Consider the following 14,701-nt stretch of genomic DNA (forward strand, 5'->3'; position numbering starts at 1 on the left):
TTGCGCCAGTGGCCCCCATCCACCACTGGCAGATCGTCTTTTCCGGGAACCGGGTGACGGGGCCATCACCCATTTCAGGCTCCACAGATAAAGAGAGTCGAGGTGCTAGTGCCGAACTTCTCCAGGGACGTTGAGTATCGTAATAAAATGGGCATTGGATTTCCTTGAGCCTCGTGCCTCGTTTAATAGACACGTTTGCTATCACAGTCCATCACCACCACCACCACCACCACCACCATTTTTGAACTGACATCGAGCCCTGCTAGTAGTAAAATAGTACACCACTACACACCACTGCCAGCTTGCACATAGATTACCTGACTGCTCGTCCACTTCATCTCACGAGATCTTTACATGCTCCCTCGTCGTCCAGCACACCACTGGTGCGACTCGCTCTGCCGCGACCGCTCAGTAGTACCCGTTCACTACCTCCTAGTACTAGGTACCTAGTTAGGTAGGTACTGTACAATTGTAGGCGCTTCTTGGCCACTTTCAAGTTCCAGTTCCTCAATGCAGTGGGCCGCCGAACCTGCATTCAAGTCCTTCCCATTCCGAACTCGAGGCTGTACAGTACTTCCGCACTTCAGACCCAACGTGCTGCTCGTGAATATCCTGATGGTGGTTCTATGCGCAACTTGAGGATGGCATATGATAGACCGGCGCTGTAGTAGGCTTCTCGGGAGGCGCTTTGCTCGATCTACCCGAGGCCTGGTGATGTTGGTACTGCGTTTTGTGAATTCTGTCCTCACAGTGCCACAGCCCATCTACTGCCGACATTCGTTGTGCCACCCATCGTGGTAAGCTACGAATGTCTGTAATCGATATGAGGGCGTAGCATTGTCTATTCTGCATCAATTAATACGGATTTAGAGTGGAGCTTCGACTGACGGCGTTGAGGCTGAAAGTATACTCTACTGCAGTGCTCAGCCTCATATACCGTCATAGAATGCCACACAGCACGGTGCAGGTCTGTGTACATCCTCTGCTAGCACTAGTAGATTGTCCTTTTGTTGAACCGTAATAAGCCTGAGCACGGGACCAACTTACACCTTTTCTCGTACAAGTATTGTGGGTGGCATTCTGCTTCCCCAGAGTTAACAATTGTGCAGCCTTCAACATACACACGCAATATAGCAGTATTAAAGGCTGCATCTCCAACGTGCTTTAACGACTCGCAATCTCGATCCTGCATGTAGCGTCTCACTTCTCGGTGTACATGGCTGGTGTACATGGCTGGTGTACATCTCAGTCAAAATTGGTCGAACGCGTACAGTGCAGCTTACCTATATGGAGCCTCTTCGTGGCATTCATCATCAGGACCAAACAGGAGTATAGGAGCGCATAAAAACGCGTGTGTCCCTGTGCACGGTGGAGATTGTGGTTGCCTAAGAAAATGATCCGAGTCGTCGTCTTCCAAGTTTCCACTGCAGAAGCAGGATCACGGCGGGCGCTACCAAGTTGAGGCAGCTTTTAATGTCGCGGCGAGCGGATGGAATCTCCAGGCAAATGGTGTCAGCGTCACTGGCTCTGGCACTCCAGCAATTAATAACGGGAGGAGCGACACGGGGATAGCAGATCCGCCGCATGGACACCATTAGGCAATATATTTCCACGCAGTGCGCTACAGCTTGTTGAACCAGTCTTTCTCTGGTGGTGGCGATAGAATTGTCCTCAGTGATGAGGATGATATAGAATGATTAGGAGATTCACCTGTGCCGCAGCTCACGCTTACTGCAGCCCAAGATGCCTAACAGTTCGAGTTTGCCAGCGTCGGGCATCGGCAACTCGCATGCACATGGCACCGCCAGTCAACCTCCGTCTAGGGAGCCGCTTCAGCCACACGTCCCCGTCCCCCTCGCCCCAACGTCGGCCGCGGCTCTAGAATCTCAATCCTTGCCAACATCAACAACAACAGTCGTGCCCTTGCAAGCTCAAACTCAAATCGCCGCGCCCTCTCCTGTGCGTCCGTCGCCATCCCGACTCGGCCCTCGTGCCCCCAAAAGCGAAGGGCAGCGTCTCGAAGGAGGCCGCCTGCCTCTCGTCATGGAGCACGAAGAAATGCCTAACCACCGCCCGAGCGGCGGCTCTTCCTCAGGTTCGGACGAAGACAACACTCCCTCAGCGACCTACGCCTATCCTTCTTCCTCGAGCTACGATGGCCCTGATGGTGCTATCACATATACCCCTACCTCCTCCGTGTCAGCCTATACTCCCTCCACCGGTTTCTCCTCCGGCCCTTCCTCCTGGAACTCCTACGGGCCACGACCCAGAGGCGGCAGTGGAGGATCGCAGCCTGCAAGCATGGACCGCACTTTTTCCACCGATCCTACCGCGACTCAGTCAGAAGTACGTGGAGGACGCCCCGGTGCTCCGTTGCGGACGCCTTCGAACACTTATGCGCCGCCCAGAAGACCTCCTCAGTTCCTGTCCATCAACTCCAAGCGCATGCACTCTTCCAATCAGTCGCGTAGCTCTAGAAGAGACCCCAATGCACAATACAAAGCACAAGAGAAGGCCTACGTTCAGCGAGTGCGGCAACAGCCACAAGATTGGCTTGAAGGGGATCCACGTACGCCGAGCATCGGGTTCAGCACCGATGATGAGACCGACGACGAATCTCCTTCCGCTGAGCACCAGTTCGATGACCCCTATGACCCGGAGACTTTGATGTTCCTGGGCCATGAGGATAACTTCCAGCCGTCGGAGGAGGAGTTGCAGAATCCCCAGAACAGGGAACGGCTGGAATGGCACTCAATGCTAGCTTCGGTCCTGAAGGGTGATGTCGTCAAGCAAGAAAAACAAAGACTGATCGGGACAACGGAACAAATGTCCAGATCCGAGATTGGTTCCGAAATTTGGATCGGTGCCAGAGCGAAATACTACGGCCGGCCCTTACAGATGCAGAGAAAGCTCATCGAGGAGGGGCGTGCCGGTCTGGGGCCTATCATCGAAAGCCTCATCGCCTTTGAGATCAAAGGTGAAACTGTGGTGGGAAAGTCACCCTTGGAACAAGTTCAGGAGGCAGTGGCGAATATCGAAAAGATCGAATGGCTATATTCTTCTAGGAGAGAATTGGAAGCGGCACAACCCCGTGCTGCCTCTGACGCATTTCGAGAGAGTTGCGATGCCATCGTGTCCTGGCATAACATCACCCAACTGATCAATACCGAGCTTGCCGTTCTTCAAGCTTGGGTTGGTAACCCGGAGCTGGATTTTACCAAACAAAAACGTCGGTCAAGCGACCATGGAGACTTGTCCGATGACTCCTCGTTCATTGATAGAATCCTGAAGGAGGATGGCTTGAAGTCTTTGCAAGGCGACAAGAGCATGTTCAATGGAATTGGCGAAGTCATCACCAAGGCCAAAAGTACCCTCATTGAGAATGCTGAAGCATTTGCTGCCCGCCATCTTCCTCCATACATTGAGGAACTCCTGACTCTCATCAACTTTCCCTCCCGGCTGATTCAAGAGATTATCCGTATGCGCTTGTCGTACGCGAGAAAAATGAAAGAATCCGCACAGCAATCTGTCATGATTATCGATCAGATGATTGCACAGTTTCAGATCCTTATGAATCTTGCCTGCCTTATCAAGCGCCAATACCTTGCAATCTCGCACCCAGAGCCTGGTTGGGACCTGCCTCCCTGTATCGACGAAAATTTTGACTCGGTCATTGTCGAAGCACTCAAGTTCTATTTCAAGATGCTCAACTGGAAGTTGGGTGCGAACAAGAACACCTTCCGAGAAGCCGAAATCCTCGAACAGGAATGGGGCTTCTCCAATGAAATAGGACGTCAACTGGAAGGAGGAGACATTGAAGTGGCAGAACAATTCAGCTCCTTGACAGCCAAATCTCTGTTGCGGTTGACCGCGTCCTTCGAACGCGAGCTCAGGTCCAAACCTGAAGAGAGCCCTCAGGAAATGGAGAAGCGGTACAAGACAATCTTAGATTCGGTCCGTGTCCGGCAGAGAAAGCTTTTCCGCTTTTCACGTATCCTGAGGCAACGCTTTGAGAACGCCACAGAGTTCAACCTGTCCATGGACGCCGAGCAAATGCGAGAGTTCACCGAATCACTCATTCTATCCGGCCATTTCCTGGTGGAGATGGGTGCCAACAGTCCTAAGGGTGTGCAATTTGTCGCATCGCCCTCCTTATGGAACAGGCCAAAAGAGATCCAGTCGATCTTGGGCACTTCGTTCCATGCCGATGACGCCCCTGAGGATCCCTCGAATCCATATATCCTCATAATCAGGCCCGAAGACGAAATGCCGTGGGAGGGCCCAAGGATGGATGTCAATGTCCTAGAATTGCCTAATGATGTTAGGTTGGGACGTCTACGTCTCGTAGCTGATGGATCATCTCTCCGCCTGCAAGGTGCACGGATGGAATTTGCCAATGCTGTGGGACGAGAGCTAGATGTTGTTATCGAGCAGAGAGCAAATCTCTCCCGCGTCAATCTGGAGTTGGGCAAGATCAAAAAGACGACCTTCAAGCTCTCAAACACAATCATGGAGAGTGTCGAGGTCATTCGCTCCCAAAATGGTGGCATCGCAAGTCCGGAGCTGGTCCAGTCTTGCTTCGCTTTCGCCACTGAGTTCGGGAAACGATCGCTCACTTACATGGATCCCAACCGCCGAATGATGAATAACCTCAAATTGACGAGGTTAGCTCTCGACTGGGTAAGCTTCATTTGCGATGACTGCGATGCTGCTGATCGAAGAACTTTCAAATGGGCGGTCGTCGCGCTAGAATTTGCCATGGCCATGACTCGTGGCCGGAACATCCTAGATATTGGCGAGGAAGACTACAAGCGCATCAGAGTTAAAGTTGCCGGCTGCATGTCTGTTCTAATCTCCCATTTTGACATCATGGGAGCTCGCTCCACCCTAGCGGCGCAGCAGGAGAAGTCGCGAATGGAGGCGTTGAGCGGCATGAACAAACGTCTTGATTTCAACAAGCTGAGAAATGACGAAGACTGTCGGAGGGAGATGTCTGAACAGAGATTGGCGCAACTCAATGCTCTGGACCAGGCTCGCGAAGAGAGGGGCACCTCCAAGACCACCCTTGGCCGAGTGCTGGAAGGATCGAACGAAGCAGATCGATCACTCACTTTCTTATCTTCTTCGGCGACGAACATCACCATGAGATGGCAACAAGGCCAGTTTGTGGGAGGAGGAACTTTCGGCTCTGTTTACGCTGCCCTGAATCTCGACACAGGAACTCTGATGGCGGTCAAGGAGATTCGCCTTCAGGATCCGCAACTCATCCCGACCATCGTCAAGCAGATTGGCGACGAGATGGGCGTACTGGCAGTTCTCGACCATCCTAATATTGTGTCCTACTACGGCATTGAAGTCCACCGAGACAAGGTCTACATATTCATGGAATACTGCTCTGGAGGTTCAGTCGCCGGTCTTCTGGAGCACGGCCGCATTGAGGACGAAACGGTCATCATGGTCTACGCGCTTCAGATGTTGGAAGGATTAGCCTATTTGCACCAAGCACACATTGTTCATCGAGACATCAAGCCAGAGAATGTCCTGCTTGATCATAACGGTGTGATCAAATACGTGGATTTCGGCGCTGCGAAAATCATTGCTCGACAGGGTCAAACCATGATGGGGCAGGAGCCCGTACAGCGGGTTAATGGTGAAGCCGGTCATCTGCCAAACAATGCCGCCGTTGCGCGCCAGCCACAGAAGACCATGACTGGAACGCCCATGTATATGTCTCCCGAAGTGATACGGGGAGACTCGACTGCAACGTCACGCTTTTCTGGTGCGGCAGACATCTGGTCCCTGGGATGTGTCATTCTGGAAATGGCTACGGGCCGCCGGCCGTGGTCAACGTTGGACAATGAGTGGGCAATCATGTACAACATCGCCCAGGGCAATCCCCCACAATTGCCAACTGAGGATCAGCTCAGTCCGATGGGTATTGATTTTCTCAAAAAATGTTTTGAGCGGGATCCGGCCAAACGGAGTACAGCCGCGGAGTTGCTGCAGCATCCTTGGATCGTCGAAATCAGACGGCTAGTAGTGGATGACCCTGATGCTCAGACACCGAGGAGCGATACCAGTACCTCTAGTGGAGGCGCACCTCTTCCATTTCGCCAGAATTCAGCCTCGTCATGAGGTCTTTGGATGGGACAGTAATGCTATTTTGTTTTGTGATGGCGTTTAGCGGGAGTTGCTTGCATCGCGGAGGTGGGATTGTCTGGCAGAAGAACTATTGTTAAAACACTGAAATGGAGAATACCTACAATAATTGTACTCGTCTGTAGATGTTTCCCTAGGCAGTCTCCAAGTGATCGCTCGATGGTGTGGAACATGCCTAAGTATTGAACGCGATCGCTCGTGCTAGACAGGAATATATCTACTGATCCCCCCACTGGGTAGGTGGCAAGGATGAGTCCGCGCGGGAGTAACTTTCCGCCTCCTGGCAATAATGTACCGCAATGCCGCTGACCGATGTTGTGCCTTGCAACTCCTGCGCTGCAAGGTAAAGGGCACATCAGCTGTCCGACAAGGCTGCCGGTGGCGTCGTCGGTTGCAGGGCGGATTGATGTTACCGTACGCCAGGCTTAGAGATCCCACTGATCCCACTCGGCGGGAACCCGGACTTCGCGGATGATACGTCCACATAGTGTACCGGGTACTAACCCAATACTGCGTCTGCCGTTTGCACAAACAGGATTGCACAGAGCAGAGTAGGATTGAGCGTGGCACGAATCCTGCTCTCGGAACATTCGTTAAACTGATCTTATGGACTGACTGATTTAGCATCGGCATTCCTATCACATTCATTATGCGCCCCAGGACCCGACATGGCTCGAAGTAATACCGCCGATGAGTTGGACCCTTTCTCCGACCAGGCGGCCGTGCAAGACGAACGCGATGCCATCGCCGAGTCAACGCTGGCCGTCGGCCGTAATGCAACTCTTACCCTGGGGACGGACGCGGTGATAGTCCTAGGTATGTAATGTCTCTCAGCTGCCATGGTATGTAGACCATACTGACACTGGCTGTCGCAGATGAAGGACTTCGCGAAGGCCGAGGGTTCAACTGCTTTGGTTTCTTGCCTCCAAGTATGCTCCAGTCCGTCCACGCAGATCCAAGCACGGCGTCTAACACCATGACTAGGGACCACCAACACTCGTTCGATCCCTTACTTCAATGTTTTGTGGGCGGAAATCGCTAAAGATGACCTGACAATCCGCTACGCCAAACCTGCGTCGAAAACGCCCGATTCGCCGGTGCACGTTGCATACATCAACTATACATTAGACAGCTCTACATACAGTCAAGAGAGGGCGGCGAAATGGGTGGAACGTCTGTTGGATCGGGCTTACGGGCAGTCGCAGCGGAACAAGAGAATCAAATTGTTGATCAATCCTTTTGGAGGGACCGGAAAGGCTGTCAAGAAGTATATACGTGAAATCGAGCCTATCTTTGCTGCCGCCAGATGCGAAGTCGATATGGAGCGAACGACGCACGCAGGGCATGCGGTGGAAATCTGCGAGAACCTCGACATCAACGCGTACGACGTCGTCGCCAGCGCCTCGGGAGATGGATTGCCCCACGAGTGTATAAATGGTCTGGCACGCAAGCCCAACGCGGCCGAGGCCCTGCGGAAGGTCGCAATTGTTCAACTCCCATGTGGAAGCGGAAATGCAATGTCGTGGAATTTGAACGGTACGGGCGAAAGCAGTCTAGCAGCATTGTCCATCGTCAAAGGCGTTCGGACCCCGCTTGACCTGGTCAGCGTCACGCAAGGGAACACGAGGACGCTTTCGTTTCTTTCGCAGTCGTTGGGGATTGTTGCAGAAAGTGATCTGGGCACAGAAAACATGAGGTGGATGGGTGACGCCCGATTCACTTTTGGGTTTCTGGTCCGGCTTCTGGGCAAGACCGTTTACCCGTGCGACATTGCCATGAAGACGGAGATTGAGGATAAGCAAGAAATCAAGCGCCATTATGCCCAGCAAATGGCCAAGCGCGAAAACCAGAGTTTGCTTTCGCAGGGCGAACTGGATGGCCCACTCGACGCTTCGACGAATCTGGGTCTACCACCTTTGCAATATGGTACGATCAATGACCCTTTGCCGACAGACGCGGGATGGACGCCCATGACACCCTATCCTAAGCTGGGGAACTTCTACTGCGGAAACATGAACATGATGGCCGCGGATGCTCCATTCTTCCCTGCCGCGCTTCCCTCGGACGGCCTCCTCGATGTCGTCACGATCGATGGCGACATTGGTCGGATGAAGTCGATCGACTTACTTCTTTCCGTCCCGAAAGGCACTTTCTTCGACAAGGAATGCGTCAATATTCGCAAGGTCCGAGCAATCCGCGTGGTACCCCGGTATGGACCTCGGGCAGAGGATGCCCAGAACAAGAAGAAAGGGCAGAAGAAGAAAATCGGCTATTTCAGCGTCGACGGCGAGAAGATGCCGTTCGAACCGTTTCAGCTCGAGGTTCATAAAGGCCTCGGCACGGTTCTGAGCAGGCATGTCGGCATGTATGAAGCGACCGGACCCAAGGGTTGGGAGGCTATCAAAGTCGGCGAGCCGGCAGGTGAAGCGGAAGCGGTTTCAGCAGCATGAGCATGGTATGTTTTAAGAGGTAGGGGTCCACATCCTACTTGTACCCGCGGACAGACCGTCGCCATGAAGGAAACCAAAGCATGAGCATGGGTGGAGCATTTCATTACAGTCGGCAAATTTGCGCATTGGACATATGGCAACCCGTCTTCTTTGGTTCTTGATCAGGCATCAAATGATACCCCCTATGTTTATTCAGATACTAGTATGTACATATCTCACATCGTCTCACAGGTCCTTGGACTCTTCCAAATTCACCTTCATCGAATGTTTCTAAGAGAGTAGGCCATACAGTAACTACTGTCCACAAGTTAAGTCGCGTCAAACGCTGTCCCGGAGTACTCCTGCAGTACCTCAGTATCTGGTTGATACCTACCTTACCTAGGTACTTAGGGTAACCTCCAGAGCGCGGCGGTCCCCGGAAGGCTGTGAGGCCCGAGGCGCCTACATGGCTACTGCTAGTAGCCGCGCTAGACTCATAGGAGTCTTGGCATGTTTGTTCGCTTTTCACGCATCTTCAGTGCTACCGCAGCCGTCCGCATCGAACGACATCATAGCTTGGATTCTTGCGACTCGAGGCTTCGCCATTCGCTTTGCTGCCGCAGCTGCACTACGATTCGTGTGCGCCATGTCTAATGAAGAAGGCAACGAGGAGGGCCTTCGCAGCGGATTCCCTCAGTCACCGTCGTCCTTCGACGCAGACCCGCGCGTGTCATTCTCCAAACTCGACAACAAGTTCATTCTCGAGACCGAAGAGGGCAACGAGTTCGAATGGGACACTGCTCTCAAACGATGGATACCAGTGGTAGGCAGCACAATGACATCGCTTTCGAGCATATTGGGCCGGCGGATCACCGTCGCCGCCTCGCCTCCATGTGATTGATCACATTTGCAAAATATACTTCTTAAACCCATGGTTTCCGGGAGTAATAAGGACAGATTCTAACCCTTCTGGATGTTGTTTTGTCATGTAGCTGGACCAGTCACTGTTGGAACAACAAAGCGAGATCTACAAGGTGCCAGGAGTGGATGAGAATGCGACACCGGCAAAGGAAAAGAAGAAGAGGAAACATGCCAATAATGACGACGAAGTACGTTTACGCTGCGCGGACTCTGCCAGGAGCTGCAATGAATGAATGCGCGGGGCACTGTGCTGACGGATACAAAACAGGCAGGCCAGAAGCCCAAGAAGCCCCGTGTTAATACCGCCGTCTATGTCACCTCCATCCCGTTAGACGCTGACCAGGACGAAATACAACAAGTGTTCTCCAAGTGTGGCGTCATCGCCGAGGATTTGGATACAGGCAAGCCTCGCATAAAGATGTACGAAGACGAGAATGGCAAGTTCAAAGGAGATGCCCTGGTCGTGTATTTCCGTCCCGAGTCGGTGCAGCTCGCGGTCCAAATGCTCGATGACACAGATTTTCGCTTTGGCGTCGAGGGCCCAATGGGCAAGATGAAGGTCCAACCTGCCGATTTCTCGCACAAAAAGCAACAACAACCGGAGGACCAGCCGGCCCAGCCTTCCAAACCGAGCAGAAAGGACCAGAAGAAGCTGATGAAGAGGACCCAGAAAATGATAGGGTGAGTTACGGACGATTCGGGACGCGGCCTCTCTAAACTAATCGTTCTCCGTGGCAGGAAATTGACCGATTGGGATGACGATGATCCGCAAGCGCTTCAAGCAACGAGCTCTAGGTGGGACAAAGTTGTCATTTTGAAGCACATGTTTACACTCGAGGAACTCGAGGTGAGGAGCACCATCGGACTTGCCTCCAGAGGCATGGACTGACTTGCACTAGGAGGATCCGGCCGCAATGCTTGAGATCAAAGAGGATATCAGGGAAGAATGTTCGAAACTGGGTCAGGTCACCAACGTGGTCCTCTTCGACAAGGAACCAGAAGGTGTGGCTAGCGTGCGCTTTTCCAATGCAGAATCAGCCGCTGCATGCGTGAGGGTGAGGACTTGTCCCTCCTTTCGGACCTTGTCATCCAAGATTGCTAACCTAGCCAGCTCATGAACGGCCGCTGGTTCGACGAGAGACAGCTGGAAGCCTATATCGCAACGGGCGAGGAGAAATTCAAAAAATCAAGCGATAAGAAGCCTGGGTTGGACGATGATGACGAGGATGAGGGTGGGCGGCTGGATAAGTTTGGTTCCTGGCTGGAGCAGGAAGGTTGAGCATTGGCAATGGGCGTTGCTGTCTACTAGTAATTGCATACCCGAGAAGTATTGAATTTCCCTTGCAATGCAATCCAATGGGTAAGTAGTACTATGTAGTATCGTCCACTTGGAAAGAGTATTGCCTGCGCGACCAACTGGAACTTGAAGGGCACGTGAACCCCAACAGCTCCGATCATTCTGCGATACTAGATCTGATACAGTCTAGTTTTGACCCCGTTCCCCGCATGCAGGTACCGGGACGTGCCAATAGATAAGAGGTTCAAGATAAGCCCGTTTCGGCGAGGCTAGAGTTACTGCTAAGAGTTATCGCGTGCAGGGCAGTGGCCAGAGCAGCTTCGGCCAACTGATAGTGCCAGTGAGTCAATTCTTTTTTTCCGCCTGCACTACCACGCTTCCTACCTCACAGCGACATCCAAGTTCCCAGAGTCTATCACACATCCAGCTCAGGGCTTACACGATTCTGGTAACAGACTCTGAGATATTTGAATTGGTGAGTACAAGCCTGTCCCCAGCGTTGTTCTCCGGACGATACTGACTCACCGACGCCAGCACAGACAACTCGCACACCATGCCTGAGAACAAGAGGATATGTTTGGCCTACAGCGGTGGCCTGGACACCACGTGTATCCTCCAATGGCTCATTGAAAAGGGTTTCGAGGTCGTCTGCTTCATTGCAAACGTTGGGCAAGAAGAAGACTTTGAGGCGGCTAAGGAGAAGAGCTTGAAGATTGGCGCAAAAGCATGCTATGTTGTAGGTTTGAGGCCTTAGGAGAGCCACGCACGCAATGGATGGGATTCTGACACAGTGCACAGGAAGATGTGAGGGATGAGTTTGTCAAGGAACTCTGCTTCCCGGCCATCCAATGCAACGCTAGCTACGAGAACGTTTACCTTTTGGGAACCTCGCTCGCTCGTCCTGTTATCGCTCGTGCGCAGATCGCTGTTGCGAAAAAGGAAGGCTGTCAATATGTCAGCCATGGATGCACTGGAAAAGGTACGTTGTATCATACGTCCACACCCAATGGGATATTCTGCACACGAGAAAATCTAGCCGCTTGCGCAGCTTACAGCACATCTGTGCCTCTGCTGGCTGTTCTTCATAGAGCAGGCAATGTGCCCCGAGAATCTCTTGCCGAACCCCGGTCCCGGAAAAGGAAAACTTGGACGCTCCGCTAACAGGCCGTTTAGGAAACGACCAAGTCCGCTTCGAGCTTGCCTTCTACGCACTAGACCCTACGATCCAGGTGGTGGCGCCATGGCGGATACCCGAGTTCTACGAGACGTTCAAGGGACGCAGCGACCTGTTGGACTATGCAGCAAAGAAGGGCATCCCCGTGACCTCGACCAAGTCGAAACCATGGTCCATGGATGAGAACCTTGCTCACTGCAGCTACGAGGCCGGCATTCTCGAGGATCCCAACACCACCCCACCCAGCGACATGTGGAAGTTGACCAAAGACCCGGTCCTCTCCGCGGCCAACGAGCCAGAAGACATCACGATTGAATTCGAGAAGGGTCTGCCAGTGAAGCTGACCTCGCCGTCGACTGGGACAGAAACCGAGCCGACCAAGCTGTTTCTGGCAGCCAACGCCCTTGCTCGCAAACACGGTATCGGCCGGATTGATATCGTCGAAAACCGCTTCATTGGCTTGAAATCCCGAGGCTGTTATGAAACCCCCGGTCTCACCATCCTTCGCAACGCCCACATCGACATTGAAGGCCTCACGCTGGACCGTGAGGTCCGCGCCCTCCGTGACCAATTTGTTACTTTCAACTGGAGCAAGATCCTCTACAACGGCCTCTACTTCTCGCCCGAGCGCGAATTCCTCCAGGCCAGCATCGTCGAGTCCCAGAAGAGCGTCAACGGTCAAGTCCGGATGCGTCTCTACAAGGGCAACTGCATCATCTTGGGCCGCAGCTCCCAGACCGAGAAGCTGTACGATGAGAGCGAAAGCTCCATGGACGAGATCGGTTCTTTCGAGCCTTCCGAGACCGGTGGCTTCATCAAGGTCCAGGCCATCCGGTTGAAGAAGTATGGTGAGATGAAGGCCGAGAAGGGTGAGCGGTTGTAAGATCGGTAACACTGGCAGGAATAGCCAGTCAGCCAGTCAACCAGGCCCTGGAAAGATACATCTGGCTCCGTGGCTTTTGAAGCGATAGGTTACTTACTGTATGTGAACGGCGCAGGTTTCGCGGAAAAGTGAAAAAGACACAACCCAGTAGATGGATGACCCGGAAATAGCAATTTCATACATGCAGAATTCAAAACTTTCATCAGACACTAGAAAGGACGGTTTCTGTTTACGCGATTCACGGACGGCTTTCACATGCTTCTGGGCCAAGATTCAAGTAGGAGATACGCTCTATTGTTACCAAGGATTCTTGAGCGTGGAAAGAATAGTCAATGCTCAATTGTGAACCGGTCCTAACTTGCATGAAGCCAGCCACTTGTGCTCCTGTTGAATCCGTCACGCCAAATGTGGTATACCCCAAAATGCCCAAGCCCGTCCCAACTCCACTGATGCAATGCCGTCGGCACCTACGACGGCGGCGTCGTTATACTGAAATGATCAACTCTGCTGCAAAACCTCATCCTCACTCGAGTTCGTCAGACTGAGATAAGCTGTCCATGCGATGCCCACGGTGCTCACAAAAGGAATTTGGAACTGCAAAGGCATGAGACGGAAGTTGATGATTTGAACGGCTGGCCAGAGGATATAGTTGGCCTTGAGCGTAGGCAGGTAGACGTCCTGAAACTTGCGGACAATCTCTTCTTTGCCCCCTCCTTCGGCGACAGTCATGAAAGTGAAGAAAGCCGAGAGCCCAAAAGGCGCGAAGCAGATCTGATCAAAAGCCACTCGCTTCAACGCCGGTATCGTTCCACTCTTTGGTGTGATGGGGAACCACTTGTTGAGCCGGCCAAACCACAAGAATTGCACCGGCGCCATCAGGAATCCGTATGCCATGAACCGAGTCAGCCGTTCGAAATCGAAGGGTTGAGGTCCGCGATGTCGAGGAGACAGGGCGGGGGATAATCTCGCCGGCTTCTCGTTGAGGTCTTCCAGTTCAACGCCCGAAGAGATTAAGGAATTATTCGATTCGGCGTCGGCAGGGAGCATGGCTTGTCGGGCTCGGAACGCGGTGATTGTTTGTGCGACTGTGTCTGCGACACCTCCGAGGACCTACATCTTTGTTATCAGCCACCGCACGTCCAAGGGTTGGAAAGCATGGGTGGCGGTGTTTCACATACCGCATTCGTGATCATCGTGGTCAACACCGGCTTTTGTGCATAGTAAGAGTTGAACTTGGCCACTAGCCGTGCCGCCATGGCTAACTCGATGAATAGGATGAAGGCGTGGAGCAGAGGCTGTATGGAGATGATATCTGTCAGTGTGCTGAGGTTTCAACAGGCTGGAGATACAGTAACAACAAGCTGGCTCAGAACTATTTCGCTAGTGGGCAATGCTTCACATACGACTCGTCCATAGATGTATTGACTGTTGAGCCACGCCAAAGATTTCCGCCTTGCTGTCTCGAGCATGCTGTTTGGAAGGAAAAGGGGAGGAAGGAAGGATGAGGTCGAAGGCGGCCAGATGAGGTCAATCAATGGAGTCGTTTGTGAGGCCGGTGACGCAGTGCAAATTTAGGGGCGCAGGCAACACCGTGGACAGATACGGCGGGACCGTTGTCGAAAGGCTCCGCTGACTCTGGAGATGATTGTAGAGAGTTACGAGACCGATATCAAGAACTGTGGGCTCAGTCGGTGTCAACTAGGTCACTTTGTACTGTTCATCGAAACTGAAAGAGCCTTGTCGCAAGGAACAGAAGGATATAGGATACTTTAGGTAGATGGAGGCTGGGTCAACCTGGGCGAGGCGCCGCCTCGTGGACCGTCCGGGCGCAGTTTGTA

At 52.8% G+C, this 14,701-nt stretch overlaps 6 protein-coding genes across 6 annotated transcripts; 4 read left to right on the forward strand and 2 right to left on the reverse strand.

The window, feature by feature from the left end:
• Positions 1-317: 317 nt before the first annotated feature.
• Positions 318-1,737, reverse strand: HMPREF1120_04309 (uncharacterized protein). The gene is made up of 2 exons (XM_009158432.1): positions 1,284-1,737; positions 318-1,233 (listed from the first exon to the last, which is right to left on the reverse strand). Exon 2 carries the CDS (start codon positions 762-764, stop codon positions 447-449), a length of 318 nt encoding a protein of 105 aa, XP_009156680.1. The 5' UTR covers positions 765-1,233; positions 1,284-1,737; the 3' UTR covers positions 318-446.
• HMPREF1120_04310 (mitogen-activated protein kinase kinase kinase) lies at positions 1,034-6,413 on the forward strand. The gene has a single exon (XM_009158433.1). It carries the CDS (start codon positions 1,744-1,746, stop codon positions 6,133-6,135), a length of 4,392 nt encoding a protein of 1,463 aa, XP_009156681.1. The 5' UTR covers positions 1,034-1,743; the 3' UTR covers positions 6,136-6,413.
• A 30-nt stretch (positions 6,414-6,443) lies between these two features.
• HMPREF1120_04311 (sphingosine kinase) lies at positions 6,444-9,096 on the forward strand. The gene is made up of 3 exons (XM_009158434.1): positions 6,444-6,975; positions 7,035-7,088; positions 7,144-9,096. The coding sequence occupies exons 1-3, from the start codon at positions 6,828-6,830 to the stop codon at positions 8,607-8,609; spliced, it is 1,668 nt and encodes a 555-aa protein (XP_009156682.1). The 5' UTR covers positions 6,444-6,827; the 3' UTR covers positions 8,610-9,096.
• A 138-nt stretch (positions 9,097-9,234) lies between these two features.
• Positions 9,235-10,788, forward strand: HMPREF1120_04312 (uncharacterized protein; the record flags this gene model as incomplete). Its single annotated transcript, XM_009158435.1, has 6 exons — positions 9,235-9,411; positions 9,581-9,697; positions 9,778-10,190; positions 10,248-10,356; positions 10,409-10,564; positions 10,621-10,788. The coding sequence occupies 6 exons, from the start codon at positions 9,235-9,237 to the stop codon at positions 10,786-10,788; spliced, it is 1,140 nt and encodes a 379-aa protein (XP_009156683.1).
• Positions 10,789-11,359: 571 nt separating this feature from the next.
• On the forward strand, positions 11,360-12,863 carry HMPREF1120_04313 (argininosuccinate synthase; the record flags this gene model as incomplete). Its single annotated transcript, XM_009158436.1, has 3 exons — positions 11,360-11,542; positions 11,605-11,785; positions 11,980-12,863. The coding sequence occupies 3 exons, from the start codon at positions 11,360-11,362 to the stop codon at positions 12,861-12,863; spliced, it is 1,248 nt and encodes a 415-aa protein (XP_009156684.1).
• Positions 12,864-13,022: 159 nt separating this feature from the next.
• Positions 13,023-14,667, reverse strand: HMPREF1120_04314 (uncharacterized protein). The gene is made up of 3 exons (XM_009158437.1): positions 14,267-14,667; positions 14,042-14,158; positions 13,023-13,973 (listed from the first exon to the last, which is right to left on the reverse strand). Exons 1-3 carry the CDS (start codon positions 14,330-14,332, stop codon positions 13,362-13,364), a joined length of 795 nt encoding a protein of 264 aa, XP_009156685.1. The 5' UTR covers positions 14,333-14,667; the 3' UTR covers positions 13,023-13,361.
• Positions 14,668-14,701: the final 34 nt, after the last annotated feature.

This window comes from Exophiala dermatitidis (genome assembly GCF_000230625.1).
Source record: "Exophiala dermatitidis NIH/UT8656 unplaced genomic scaffold supercont1.3, whole genome shotgun sequence".
Classification (NCBI taxonomy): Eukaryota; Fungi; Ascomycota; class Eurotiomycetes; order Chaetothyriales; family Herpotrichiellaceae; genus Exophiala; species Exophiala dermatitidis.

Coding starts and splice junctions, on each gene's coding strand:
- HMPREF1120_04309 (XM_009158432.1), bottom strand. CDS start 764: ATGGGCTGTGGCACTGTGAGGACAGAATTCACAAAACGCAGTACCAAC.
- HMPREF1120_04310 (XM_009158433.1), top strand. CDS start 1,744: ATGCCTAACAGTTCGAGTTTGCCAGCGTCGGGCATCGGCAACTCGCAT.
- HMPREF1120_04311 (XM_009158434.1), top strand. CDS start 6,828: ATGGCTCGAAGTAATACCGCCGATGAGTTGGACCCTTTCTCCGACCAG. Junction 6,976..7,034: donor GGACGCGGTGATAGTCCTAG/GTATGTAATGTC, acceptor TGGCTGTCGCAG/ATGAAGGACTTCGCGAAGGC. Junction 7,089..7,143: donor CTTTGGTTTCTTGCCTCCAA/GTATGCTCCAGT, acceptor CACCATGACTAG/GGACCACCAACACTCGTTCG.
- HMPREF1120_04314 (XM_009158437.1), bottom strand. CDS start 14,332: ATGCTCGAGACAGCAAGGCGGAAATCTTTGGCGTGGCTCAACAGTCAA. Junction 14,159..14,266: donor AATACATCTATGGACGAGTC/GTATGTGAAGCA, acceptor ATCTCCATACAG/CCTCTGCTCCACGCCTTCAT. Junction 13,974..14,041: donor CCACGATGATCACGAATGCG/GTATGTGAAACA, acceptor ACAAAGATGTAG/GTCCTCGGAGGTGTCGCAGA.